This window comes from Pyrus communis, chromosome 4 (genome assembly GCF_963583255.1).
Source record: "Pyrus communis chromosome 4, drPyrComm1.1, whole genome shotgun sequence".
NCBI lineage: Eukaryota > Viridiplantae > Streptophyta > Magnoliopsida > Rosales > Rosaceae > Pyrus > Pyrus communis.
This window is the reverse complement of record NC_084806.1, coordinates 6,049,269-6,063,595: the sequence shown is the minus strand read 5'-3', so window position 1 is coordinate 6,063,595 and position 14,327 is coordinate 6,049,269. Positions and strand designations below refer to the sequence as shown.

Here is a 14,327-nt window from a genome sequence, read left to right as displayed (position 1 = left end):
ATGGGGAAGAAAGGTGGAATCTTTAGGTATGCAGATGGTGTCGATAAGTTGCTAATGGTGTTCGGGACTCTGGGTAGCATCGGAGATGGGTTGATGACACCGCTGACTATGTTCGTTCTCAGCCGTGTGATCAATGAGTATGGAGGTGCTACTCTTTCTTTCTCCAATGAAGTTGTGGACAAGGTATGCAGGATTACATTATTTAATGAACTTCGGCTATAATTTTCGGTTTGTATGGCTAACAAAGTGCAACATTTAAATTTTTTTTTTTTTTAGTACGGACTCAGGCTGCTAATTCTTGCAATTGGGGTTGGAATATCTGCTTTCATGGGTATGTAAAATTTAGAGTTTTCTTCATTTTCTTTCTTTTTTTGGATGTTGTATCATTGTGTTTCGGTTTCTTTAGTCTCTAAAAACAAGGTAGGCTGCTAGAGATGCAAACTTTACATTACATAACAATAAGGCTAGCTAGAGTATGAAAGTATAACCGTGTAAGTGCAACTCATCAGAAACAGTAATTCGACAGAGAATAAAAGGAAAAATCTGCAGACTATATATACTTGTAGGTGTACCTGAGAGAAGATGATCCGAAAGGAACCATCATTTAGAATGATGTGTAATTATATACCTATCAACATTTGTAATTTGCAGAAGGAGTTTGTTGGACTAGAACTGCTGAGAGGCAGGCGTCTCGGATGAGAATTGAGTACTTAAAATCAGTCCTCAGGCAAGAAGTTGCCTTCTTTGACAGTCAGGCCAATTCTTCCATTACCTTCCAAGTCATTTCCACTATCTCTTCCGATGCTCATTTAATCCAAGACACAATCGCGGAAAAGGTTTGTGATTGATCCTCTATCGCATGCCTTCTTTTCCTTCGTAAAACTCTGTAATCTTGTGTTCATCACACTCACGTTTCTTTTCTTCAGATACCGAATTGCTTGGCACATCTCTCGTCATTTATCTTCTGCTTTCCTGTTTCCTTTGTGCTTTCTTGGCGACTGGCACTGGCTGCTCTTCCATGCTCGATCATGTTTATGATCCCAGGAATTGGAATTGGGAATGTAATGAAGAAATTGGGAGGTAAGATAGCTGGTGCCTATGGGGTTGCTGGAGGGATTGCGGAACAAGCAATCTCATCAATCCGTACAGTTTATTCGTACGTTGGGGAGAATCAAACACTAAAAAAGTTCAGCATTGCTCTCGAAAAATGCACAGAGCTAGGCATAAAGCAAGGCTTCACAAAGGGATTGCTGATAGGCAGCATGGGAATGATTTATGCTGCTTGGGCTTTTCAGGCTTGGGTTGGTAGCAAACTTGTTACCGAGAGAGGAGAAAAAGGTGGCCTTGTTTTCATTTCTGGAATCTGCGTAATTCTCGGAGGAATGTGAGTTACTTTTCTTTATGTTCCATTTTTCCTTCTTCTCTTTTATTCCTTACTTGTATCTCAATTCAAGTCTCGACTCACAGCTTCAATGTTGTATTTCCAGCGCCATAATGAATGCGCTTCCAATTCTCGCTGCCATCACCGCAGCTACTGCTGCTGCTACTCGAATATCTGAAATGATTGATCGAATTCCCGCTATTGATTCTGAAGATGAAAGGGGAAAAGTTTTAACATTTGTGAAAGGAGACATCGAATTTAGAAAGGTTGACTTCTGCTATCCTTCAAGACCTGATACCCTGGTTCTTCAAGGACTAAATCTCAAGGTCCAAGCTGGTAAGATGATAGGTCTTGTTGGAGGCAGTGGTTCGGGCAAGTCAACAATCATTGCTTTGCTCGAAAGATTTTATGATCCAGTAAAAGGAGAGATTCTCCTCGACGGATACAAGTTAAGGAAGTTTCAGCTACAGTGGTTGAGATCACAGATGGGACTGGTCAATCAAGAGCCTATTCTCTTTGCAACATCGATAAAAGAGAATATTTTGTTCGGAAAGGAAGGAGCTTCAATGGAAAATGTAATAAGTGCAGCTAAGGCTGCAAATGCACATGACTTCATTTCTAAGCTACCTCAAGGATATGGTACTCAAGTAAGCCACAATATTCTACTCACTAGAAGTTGGTCCCATTCGTTTTTATATACGACTATAAATTCTGTACCTTTTTCTTTAGGTTGGGCAATTCGGAGTTCAATTGTCTGGAGGACAAAAGCAGAGGATTTCAATAGCGAGAGCAATCATCAGAGACCCGAAAATTCTTTTGCTTGATGAAGCCACAAGTGCTTTGGATGCTCAATCCGAAAAAGTTGTACAGGAAGCCTTGGACCAAGCTTCACAAGGAAGAACAACAATCGTCATAGCTCACCGCCTCACCACAATTCGCAAGGCTGATCTGATAGTGGTTCTTCAATCGGGTAGAGTGGTGGAAAAGGGATCTCATGAGGACTTAGTCCAGAAGAACAATGGCGAAGGTGGAGCTTACAGTAAGATGCTGCAATTACAGCAACGGGCAATGCAGAACGGTGTCCCTGACTTATCCTATTATCCAGACGATATTATAGACCAACAAACCAAATATCTGCGAAATCCGCAGACACCAAAAAGTGGGAGATCAAGCTGGAAAAACAGCCCTGCGCCAAGGAGTGGGGAAACAAACTGGCACACACCAAGGAGTGTGACACCAAGCTGGCAAAACAGCCCGGCTTATCCAGTCACCCCAATATTTTCCATCAGCATCGAGAACTCTTTCCAAGCACACTACGATGACTTTGACGATGAAAACATCTCTCATCGTTCCTCCTCCCTCTGGCGTTTATTGCAAATGAATGCACCTGAGTGGAAGCAAGCAATACTAGGGTGTATAGGAGCTGCTGGCTTCGGAGCTATCCAGCCAGTTCATGCCTATTGCTTAGGAACAGTCATATCGGTTTACTTCCAAACAGACAAATCCAAGATACTATCAGACACCAGATTCTACTGCTACATCTTCTTAAGCCTAGCAGTTCTCAGCTTCATTGCTAATCTCCTCCAACATTACAACTTTGCAGTTATGGGAGAGCGATTATCCAAAAGGGTTCGGATAAAAATGCTCGAAAAAATTCTCACCTTTGAGATAGGGTGGTTTGATAAAGATGAAAACACAAGTGCTGCCATCTGTGCACGGCTAACCACTGAAGCAAGCATGGTTAGATCCCTAACCGCAGATCGTATATCAATGTTGGTTCAGGTTTTCTTCAGTGCCTCGATAGCTTTTGTGATTGGACTCATGATCACATGGAGGATAGCCATTGTAATGATTGCGATACAGCCCCTGCTCATAGGAAGCTTTTATTCGAGGAGTGTTCTAATGAAGAATATGTCTATAAAAGCACAGAAAGCGCAAGCCGAGGGCAGTCAACTAGCTAGTGAAGCTACTTTCAACCATAGAACTATCACTGCATTTTCTTCTCAGGATAGAATACTAAAGCTATTTGGAGATGCAATGCGAGGGCCGCAGAAGGAGAACATCAAACAGTCATGGATTTCAGGTTTGGGTCTGTTCAGCTCCCAATTTTTGACAACAGCTGCAATAGCCTTGACTTATTGGTATGGAGGAAGGCTAATGAATCAGAAGCTAGTGCCGGCGAAACACCTATTTCAAGTCTTTTTCATCCTAATGAGCACCGGTAAGAACATTGCAGACGCGGGAAGCATGACTACTGATCTAGCCAGAGGGGGAAAAGCCATCAAGTCGATATTTTCAATCCTAGACAGAGAGAGTGAAATTTCTTCTGAAGAGTTTGAAGGGATAAAAAAGATTTTCAAGGGTCACATAGAACTAAAAAATGTAGTATTTGCTTACCCGGTGAGGCCGGACCAGATGATCTTCAAGGGGCTGAATCTGAAAATTGAAGCTGGAAACACAATAGCGCTAGTGGGACAGAGTGGTTCTGGAAAATCCACTGTCATTGGCTTGATCGAAAGGTTTTATGACCCGCTAAATGGATCAGTATTGATAGATGGATGCGACATCAAGCTCTATAATTTGAGGAAATTGAGGTCACAAATTGCTTTGGTAAGCCAGGAGCCTACTCTTTTCGGAGGAACCATCCACGAAAACATTGTGTATGGTAAAGAAAATGCAACGGTTTCTGAAGTAAGGAAGGCTGCAAAACTTGCCAATGCTCATGAATTTATAAGGTATCTACGCATTTCTACTTCTTCTCCACATTGCAACACATACATTTGCTGGTCTCGATAGACAGAAAAATTTAATTTTTTTTTCCTTCTAAATTGTGCAGTTCTATGGAAGAGGGGTACGAGACTTACTGTGGCGAAAGAGGAGTGCAGCTATCCGGAGGCCAGAAGCAGAGAGTAGCACTTGCTCGAGCAATCCTAAAGAACCCAACAATCCTTCTGTTGGATGAAGCAACCAGCGCTCTTGACAGCGTGTCGGAAAATTTAGTCCAAGCAGCATTGGAGAAGATGATGGTCGGTAGAACATGCGTAGTTGTAGCTCACAGGTTGTCGACAATTCAGAAAGCAGACTCCATAGCTGTGATAGTGAATGGGAAGGTTGCTGAAAAAGGATCACACTCTGAGCTGCTTGCCATTGGAGGTGCCTACCATTCTCTGATAAAACTACAAAGCAGTCACCCTCCACACCAACATAACATATGATAAAAAAGAAGACATAAATATATATTAATCTGCATGAACTGTTGGAACATGCAGATAGTGTTCAAGTACAATATTGATGAACAAAGACTATCTCTGTGTGGTCATTAAATCCTATTCATTTCAACACAGAACAACATAGAGTAGTTCAAACTATTTTAATATATATGTATATATATACGAATTTGATATTTTAAGATGCATTTCAATTATTCTCGATATTTATTTAGATTTTAAAAAGTAAGTGATATTCTACCGTAATTTATGCTAAAAAGGAAAAAGAAGAGAAGGGGGAGGGGGGGAGGGGAAGAATATTTGATTCCTAAATCCGGTGAATTGGAGAAGAAAACGCTAACTATTAGGACAACTGAAACAACTTCTTCCTTTTAGTAGTAAAAAAGGGAGGAAATATTTTTACCCCAACTCGATTTGGTGTTCGTGCCAACTCAGGCCCAGGGCCCTTCGATGTTTAACCCATCACTGGGATCTCACTTTTCTCCCTTATCTTGGAGAAATATTTAATTAGGGTACATAAGTGGTACATTACGTGTTTTAATAAAAGTGATGGAAACTTTTATTTTTTAAGTTATTAACTTTTTAGCACACATATCCTACAATTTATATAATGACATATGATGTACTATTCGTATACCGATCATACTGAAAAATTTATCTTTGGCTCGTTTTACCTTTACCTTTCCTTTACATATTGTGGCATTGGCATAGGCCTGAAATTATAAAAGTTGTACGGGCCACAGCGATAAAAAACTGGGGCCGTACATCTAATGTTATCTCTTCCCATACAAATGTTGTTGCAGAAAAAGCCCCAAACATACAAAGCCCCAGCTACGGATAACTAATTACATAGGACGCACCGGTGGTGATGTACCTATTCCCAATGTATATTTCTCTCGATAGGAGAAGTTGAAGAAACTTTAAAGTGTAGTAGTCTTCCGCTGTTGAGTTATAACATACGTGAACGACATAATGACACATAATATTACTAAAATGCGGAAGTGTAACTAACTAAACATGTTATAACATAAATGAATTTGCAACAGTTCATGCAAATTCTATTCATTTCAACACAGAAAACATAGAGTAGTTCAAGCTATACTAATACACACACACACACACACGAATTTGATATTTTAAGATGCATTTCAATTATTCTTGATAATTATTTAGATTTTAAAAAGTAAGTAGTATTCAACTGTAATTTATGCTAAAAAGGAGGGAAGAATTTGATTCCCAATTCCGATGAATTGGAGAAGAAAACGCTAACCATTAGGACAACTGAAACAACTTCTCCCTTTTAGTAGTAAAAAAAGGAGGAAATATTTTTACCCCAACTCGATTTGGTGTTCGTGCCAACTCAGGCCCAGAGCCTTTCGATGTTTAACCCATCACTCGGAACTCACTTTTCTCCCTTATCTTGGAGAAATTTTTTAATTATGACAGGTACACAAGTGGTACACCACGTGTTTTAATAAAAATGGTAGGAAATGTTATTTTTTAAGTTATTAACATTTTAGCACTCATATCTCACTATTTATATAATGACACGTGATGTACCATCTTGTGTATCAATCATACTGAAAAATCTGTCCTTATCTTGGCTCGTTTTACCTTTACCTTTCCTTTACACATTGTGGCATTGGCATAGGCCTAAAATTATAAAAGTTGTATGGGCCACAGCGATGAAAAACTTGGGCCGTACAGCTAGTGTTATCTCTTCCCATACAAATGTTGTTGCAGAAAAAGCCCCAAACATACAAAGCCTCAGCTACGGATAACAAATTACATAGGACGCAACGGTGGTAATGTACCCATTCCCAATGTATATTTCTCTCGATAGGAGAAGTTGAAGAAACTTTAAAGTGTAGTAGTCTTCCGCTGTTGAGTTATAATATACGTAAATGACATAGTGACATATAATATTGTTAAAATGCAAAAATATAACTGACTACATATGTTATAACACAAATGAATTTGCAACATTGCGTAAAAGTATGACTCTCAGATTTGAAATTACTCTGAAAGGTTGGTGTTCACAGCCAACTTTGGGATTGTGCTACATGGCAATTTTATTCGATTAATAATTTGGAATTACCATTTTCGGTCGACATGATACTTTTACCGGTGTTCATAGTTAACAGTCGACATCTGATTTGTTGGTAATGCCGGTCACATCATAATTTCCAATGCCACTTTATATCCCCATACAGTAAGCTATCATTCCATTAGTTGGCATAGGCTAAAAGCCAGATAATTTTCTTAATTAAGCTGTGATAAATTATGTTAATTAGATAGACTAATTAATCGTTAGTTCTGCAATAAAGAACCACCATTTAGAGGGGGAACAATTCAAGTTGGAGTCCAAATCCTTTATTTAAAGTTATTGCTGTACATATATGAATCTGAAAAGGAAGTAAATGTGATGTTAAGTAGAGATTGAGGTTTGTAATCTTGCTGATAATATTCTTGAGATGATAACCAACAGATATTAGTTCACAACTTTACATTCTGCCCATTGCCAAATCACTATATAAAAAATAAATATTTGTTACCACAAAAAAAAAAAAAAAAAAAAAAACTATACTGACACACCTCGATCCAGAATGTCTACCTAGACTCCGAATTGAGTTGTGTTGGTTGACACCAGAAGGGTGACAAAGCCATAAAGTGTAGTGATGTAGAAAATATGAGTAAATTTAAACCTAAAAGTGCCTAAATGAAAGAGTGCGCCTACGAGTTCGTACCATAGAGTACTTCAAGAATATGGTAAGAATAGTGACTCATACGCGCCATGAAAAGACTGTCAACGAAAGTCAACAAGCTCACTTCTAGGGCATTTTCATCATTTCATTCTTTTAAACTTAATAAATTCGTAAAATTAGGAACGGGTTGTCACATATTCCGATTACCATACCCTTGTGTGTTTGAGTGTTTGGAGGATATATACACACACAACGTCATCTTAAAAGGGATTCCACTCCACTGTTTTCTAAGCTGGATCTATAATGCTTTTGTCTTGTTTGTATGGTGACCGTATATTGCCTACATAGCACTTCTCATACTATAGAGCCAAAAAACGGCAAAAAGATTGAACTATAGACATGTGGTCAATACTTGGTCGATATTCTAAAAGTACCCACCTATTTCTCTTCTAGGTCTTGTCGAGGCGGCTGGTCACCGTCACAATTAATCCCTAGACGTTTAAACAATAAAAAATGGTTCCTAAACCTACCTAGGCGCTCGTCTAGACTCGCTTAGGTCGCAATTCTCATTTATGCATTTTATTCTTTAATAAATTATAAGAGACTTGTTGGATACGTGGATGAATAGTCATTTTGCAATGTATATACCACAATACAATTATGTAATTTTTAAATGTAAGTAAACATTTATTTATATATTAAATAATAAATTTAATTAAAATTAACAAAACTGTCTAGACCCCTTAAACGCCTAGACATTAGATCCCCGTCCATCATTCAACTAGCGCCTTACGTAATAGTGTGACCCTTAGAATCGAAAATACTCTGAAAGGTTGGTGTTCACAGCTAACTTTGGGAGTGTGCTGCATGACAATTTTATTCGATTAATAATTTGGAAATACCATTTTCGGTCGACATGATACTTTTACTGGTGTTCATAGTTGACAGTCGACATCTGATTTCTTGGTAATGCCGGTCACATCATAATTTCCAATGCCACTTTTTATCCCCATATAGTAAGCTATCATTCCATGAGTTGGCATAGGCTAAAATCCAGATAATATTCTTAATTAAGCTGTAATAAATTATATTAATTAGGTAGACAAATAAATCCTTAATTCTGCAATAAAGAACTACCACTTTGAGGGGGGACAAAATAAGTTTTGATTCCAAATCCTTTATTTAAAGTTATTACTGTACATATATGCATCTGAAAAGGAAGTAAAATGTGATGTTAAGTAGGGATTGAGGTTTGTAATCTTGCTGATAATATTCTTAAGATGATAATCCGCTTTGCTAGAACAGATAGTTCACAACTTTACATTCTGCCCATTGCCAAATCACGATATAAAAAATATATGTTAACAACCATACCGATTTCCATAATCTTGCGTGTTTGAGTGTTTGCAGGATATATACATACACAACATCATCTTAAAAGGGTTTCTGCTCCACTATTCTCTAAGCTGGATCGATAATACTTTCGTCTTGCTTGTAAGTTGTAACCGTATATTGCCTATAGCACTCCACTATAGACCCAAAAAAGGGCACAAATACTGAACTATAGACATGTGGTCAATACTTGGTCATTATTCTAAAAGTACCTGCCTATTTCTCGTCCAGGTCTTGCCTAGGCGGTTGGGCACCGTCACAATTAATTCTTAGGCGTTTAAACAATAAAAATTGGTGCCTAAACCTATCTAGGGGCTCACCTAGACCCGCTTAGGTCGCAACTCTCATATATGCATTTTAGTTTTCAATAAATTGTAAGAGACATGTTGGATACGTGGAGGAATAGTCATTTTGCAATGTATATATCCCAACACAATTATGTAATTTTTAAGAGTAAGTAGACATTTATTTATATATTAATTAATAAATTAAATTAAATTAACAAAACTTCCTAGACCCCTTAGACGCCTAGGCGTTAGGTCCCCGCCCACCATCCAACTAGCGCTTAACACTTTTTAGAATCTTGTGTGTATGATGGTACATGCCTAATTGCTTCCTGAATATTGGAGCGAAATCCGGCTAAGAAGCTGTCCATATTTTATCAAAAGAATATTTTCGACATAATGTTGACATTGAGAGAGAGTGGTAACAAAAAGAAGTATTCAGCCATATTCCTAGGGTTTCCCGAAAGAACTAGGGGGAAGTGTTACAAAGTTGAGTAACGGTACAAATATCTAAGGCAAAGATAATTGTACATATATTTATCCTTTCAGACTGAAAATACCTTAACAAAAAAAAAAAAAAATATATATATATATATATATATAGCAAGCGTAAAGTTTCGTCTTTCGTTTTAGTATTGTCTTATTATTTTCCGGATAAGAATTATCATTCTCTCTTTATAAATATATAAATATAAAAGACGACCGTGAGACAATATTCCCAAGAGAATATCCACTAAATTTCAGTAAACAAAACAACAATATGCCTCGATCTGATTTTTGTGTAAATAGAGAAGGGATCTTGGCAGTTGTCACTGTAATTCTTGCGACTTATACTTTGTACTCTAATCAAACGAATAATTCTTCCTAGAACGATAGATAATTACAGCGCAAGTGGCATTTTAATTACTCTGCAAATTACAAGGAATGAGTCATCTGATAACAAGCGTGATTAAGAAACTAATCTCATATTTCAATCTTACCTGGCTTACTTAGCAGCATTCCCTAAATAGTCATGACTTTGTTTTTTCTTGCATAGCGACTTTCGTTCAACACAATGTTTCAAACATCCCTGAAAACTACTGCATATTTTAAGTTTATTTTAAATTATCCGGCTCGGTTGGAAATTGGAATAGATATATGTATGTCCTACACTGGGACTGAAAACAACATTAACGTCCCGAAAAATCCGTATATAAAGTTGTTCGATGGTAATTTTATAATTAAGGATTCGAATTTTTATGAGACAATAGACGTTGAATAAACACTGTCTCTAATAAGTCCGACCATCACACTGACCTATAATATTATTAGCTGATATACTTACAACTACATTTATGAGTAGATGTTCACAACACGTGACAATGTGAGACATGCAAAATATCATAAAATACATTTGCTTCTTTCTCATTAAAGAGAAAAACTCACTAAAATATGTAACTTTTATATATTTTGGTCACACTCGACTTGCGATAATCTCACTCGACATAAAACTACCTTGATAAAACAGTCATGCCGAAACTTCTCCGAGTCAATTGCATGATCATGGTCGCTGCTCAGACATGCATAGGATAGCCCTAAGCCGACTTGGTTGAACAAGAAACCTCGCTTTCTGGCTTTAGCATCTTCCTCCCCCCGCCCCAAAAAAAAAGCAAATGCCAATTGGCAAAGCCAACCTCTTCCTTGTTGTCCACAGACGCGTATTGCCCAGTGGATGGACCCCACTTCTTTACCCCATAAAATTACCAACATACCCCTCCCGGCGAAACTCGTCCTCCATCGAACAGACGGGTCTCGTACCGATCGCACCCTTCCCTTTTCGTCATTTATTTCTCCTCCCGCCCTCCACGCGGCACCCCACACACCAAAGTCCAAAATCTTCTTTGCCTATATATAGACCATATACATAGTTCGACTCAGCTTTTCTATCACCGACGACGCCATGAGGGTCCGATCCTGGCTAGCCATCTGCTCCGCCAACAGCGAATCCACCATCCCATTCTCCAAATCTGAGACCTCACCATCTCCGACGAAACTCGAAACTTCCGACACGAGCAGCACCTCTGATGTTCCCAGCACTAGCACTAGCGCTAGCGACACCAGCAGTAGCAGCCTCCAAAGCAACCTCTCCCTCCAGACGCTGCCATCTGTCGTCTCCCTCCAGAAACTCTCCCCTCTAGACGCCCTCGACCTCTCCGTCTCCCACCTCTGCTTCGCCACTCTCAGGCCCCGCCGCCCCTCCCTCCCCATCACCTGCCTCGCCATCCACCACAACCTCCTCTACGCCGCATCCGGCCACGAGATCAACGTCTATGATCGGACGACCCACGCGCTTCACGATTCATTCAACGCCGATGATGCCTCCTCGGGCTCCGTTAAGTCCGTTAATTTTTCCAACCGCAATATATTCACTTCACACCAGGACTCCAAAATACGAGTCTGGCAGTTGACGGTGGGCAAACGGCACAAGCTATTAAACTCCCTTCCCACCGTCAATGATCGTTTGCGCCGTTTCGTACTTCCCAAGAACTACGTCACCGTCCGCCGCCACAAGAAATGCCTCTGGATCCAGCATGCCGACGCCGTCACCGGCATCGCCGTCAACAATGGCCTGATTTACTCCGTCTCCTGGGACAAGAGCCTGAAGATTTGGCGGGACTCGGATCTCCGCTGCCTTGAGTCCGTCAAGGCGCACGAGGACGCCGTGAACGCGGTGGCGGTATCGAACGACGGGACGGTGTACACCGGATCGGCCGATTGTCGGATACGGGTATGGGCCAAACCGTTCGGGGAGAAGCGCCACGTGTTGGTGGCGACTCTGGAGAAGCACAAGTCAGCGGTGAACGCTTTGGCCCTAAACGACGACGGATCGGTGCTGTTTTCAGGGGCTTGCGACCGTTCGATCCTGGTGTGGGAGAGGGAGGACAGCGCGAACCACATGGCTGTGACGGGGGCTCTGAGAGGTCACCGGAAGGCTATACTGTGTATGATCAACGTCGGGGATTTGTTGTTCAGTGGATCGGCTGATCGGACAGTGAGGGTGTGGCAGCGTGGCGAGGACGGGAGTTTTTGTTGTTTGGCGGTTTTGGAGGGGCACGTGAAGCCGGTGAAGTCGTTGGTGGCGGTTAAAGACGAAGAGTCAAGCGGCGTCGTTACGGTTTATAGTGGGAGCTTGGATGGAGAAGTGAAGGTGTGGCATGTCTCGGTTTCGAACGTGAACAGTTCGCCGGGCTTACTGTCAGAGTTGCAAATGTAATTAATTAGATTAATTACAATTTACGTAAAACTTAATGCGATCATAATCTGGTTTTTTGTGGATGTGATTTGTTTTTTAAATTTTGGATAGAGATGTGATTTGCTAGATAATTGTTACATGGTACGTAAATACCATAATCATTTGGTTTGCTCAAGTCTTTCAGACGTGTTTTGGTAATTAGCAACTATTCTGGGGTAGTTTTGAATCAGTAATGAGGAACCACAAATACTTTTTGACTTGTCAAAGATGCCAGACTCATTTCTCTCTCTCTCTCTCTCTCTCTCGACCGATGGGAGCATTGAATTCAGTCTTTGCAATTCGAAGGAAAGGTCATCTCAGGATTAACAAGATTACCGTCTTGGTTATGCCTCTGCCTAGATATTTTAGATTACGTTCCCATCGTCGCATCACTTTCTGAAAAGTAATCCCAAGTCTTTTTCAAGGAGTTCATATTAGTGATCAAGGAAAGCGGTTGGAATTCTATATAAACGAGTTAAAAGACTTGGAGCAAAATACACTCAAATCATTCACCAAAATAGACTACAAGCTTTCAAACCAAAAACTCTATGCGTTTTACTTGTTTAATTCATTTTACCTTACCAAAAAACCACTTCGAAATCAAGACCTTCGAACTTTAGGAAACCTTCTTTTAGACTCTAATACCAATTAGAATTTGCTTTGCTATCATCTCTTTTGCAGTGTCGATTTACCAGCCTTAGGACAATTAGTGTCTTTGGTTGTCAGTTGTAACCCTTTACATAAAGCATTTTTAACCAATCCAATAAGATTTCTATATCGATTGTTCTAAGTTCATATATGTATATACTTTGTTTGCTTTGTGATATACTCAGTAAAATTAATATTTATCTCAGTTACTTACTTAATTGTTTTTATCGCGTATATCGAGAAACAATTAAATCTTTAACATGCAAGGGATTAAAGGAACTAAATGTCAGCCAAATATTGGTTCAACATTTATAAAAGAACTTTTATTACTTGTGCTGTAAGTATCCAACATACATATCGTTTATTCTAAATACAATAGATGATTGATTAGCAATGTGATTGCAGCATCTTCAAGTCCAGTCTCTTTTATTTTTCTCATTTTTTTAATGGAGTCTCTTTTTTAGTTTATTTTCTTATGAATTGTATTATTTTTTGGGACTAGTTCATTGTTATATGTAGAATGGTTTTTCTATGTTGTTGCATGAAGCAGATGACGACTTCTGTGATTTTATGTAATATATGTGACTTTATTAGTCATCAATTTAATGAAGATGTCATCATTTTTATTTATTTATAAGACCAGATAGTGGATACCCCTCAAATGTGATCCAAATCCTGTACAATTTATAAGGTTTGAATCAAGGAAGTGAAAATCTACAAAATAAAACACTATTTAATCGTGTAATTCCAATTAAATTAAGCATTCAATTCATAATGGAAGTGCCCTAGTTTTAATTTTTGTTATTATTTTATTAAAAAAACCATTCTTATTAGATAAACTTCAATCGTGCATCATCACCAAACAGTAAAAGTAATAACCATAAGAAACCAAGCTTACTCTAATCTTCCATTTCAACTCACTGTATTTCGAGTTCAACCTCTACCCCTTTCCCCCTTCTCTTACCATTAATAACAACGTTTAAAAAAAAAAAAAAAAAAAAAAAAACTAAAAACTAAAATATAGCAAAAGTGCATAACTAAAACAGACAATATCTGCACTATAAAGCCCATGTCACTAAATGTAAACATAACTTGTAGCCAAAATGTAACATCCCATATCGTCCAGGGGAGTGGATCTTGTAGGCCTTATATGTGTATTCCCATCTCTACGTAGTACGAGGCCTTTTGGGAGCTCATTGACTTCAGGTTCCGTAGAAACTCCGAAGTTAAGCGAGTAGCGCTCCCATGATGGGTGATCCACTAGGAAGTTCTCGTCTAAGGGCGTGGTCGGGACCCAAAACGAACAATATCGTGCTACGGTGATGGAGCGGGCCCGAGATGTGATATAAAACCTTAAAACTCAAAACAAATAAAACTCTAGTTTAACTCGTAACCCTAAACTTTAGATTATTCTCAATT

The 14,327-nt window shown here is 39.1% G+C and overlaps 2 protein-coding genes across 2 annotated transcripts; both read left to right on the top strand.

Annotated features, from left to right (window-relative positions):
• On the top strand, window positions 1–4,596 carry LOC137731428 (putative multidrug resistance protein). Its single transcript, XM_068470536.1, has 8 exons — window positions 1–183; window positions 277–331; window positions 652–836; window positions 927–1,384; window positions 1,488–2,028; window positions 2,111–2,461; window positions 2,531–4,116; window positions 4,218–4,596. The coding sequence occupies exons 1-8, from the start codon at window positions 1–3 to the stop codon at window positions 4,594–4,596; spliced, it is 3,738 nt and encodes a 1,245-aa protein (XP_068326637.1).
• A 5,908-nt stretch (window positions 4,597–10,504) lies between these two features.
• Window positions 10,505–12,450, top strand: LOC137732124 (protein JINGUBANG-like). The gene has a single exon (XM_068471423.1). It carries the CDS (start codon window positions 10,929–10,931, stop codon window positions 12,240–12,242), a length of 1,314 nt encoding a protein of 437 aa, XP_068327524.1. The 5' UTR covers window positions 10,505–10,928; the 3' UTR covers window positions 12,243–12,450.
• The last annotated feature ends 1,877 nt before the right edge of the window (window positions 12,451–14,327 follow it).

What these genes read in the sequence shown, in the direction of transcription:
- LOC137731428 (XM_068470536.1), top strand. Translation starts at nt 1, where the DNA reads ATGGGGAAGAAAGGTGGAATCTTTAGGTATGCAGATGGTGTCGATAAG. An exon ending in CCAATGAAGTTGTGGACAAG is followed by an intron (nt 184 to 276) that starts GTATGCAGGATT and finishes TTTTTTTTTTAG; the next exon opens with TACGGACTCAGGCTGCTAAT. An exon ending in AACGGGCAATGCAGAACGGT is followed by an intron (nt 2,462 to 2,530) that starts GTCCCTGACTTA and finishes CGAAATCCGCAG; the next exon opens with ACACCAAAAAGTGGGAGATC.
- LOC137732124 (XM_068471423.1), top strand. Translation starts at nt 10,929, where the DNA reads ATGAGGGTCCGATCCTGGCTAGCCATCTGCTCCGCCAACAGCGAATCC.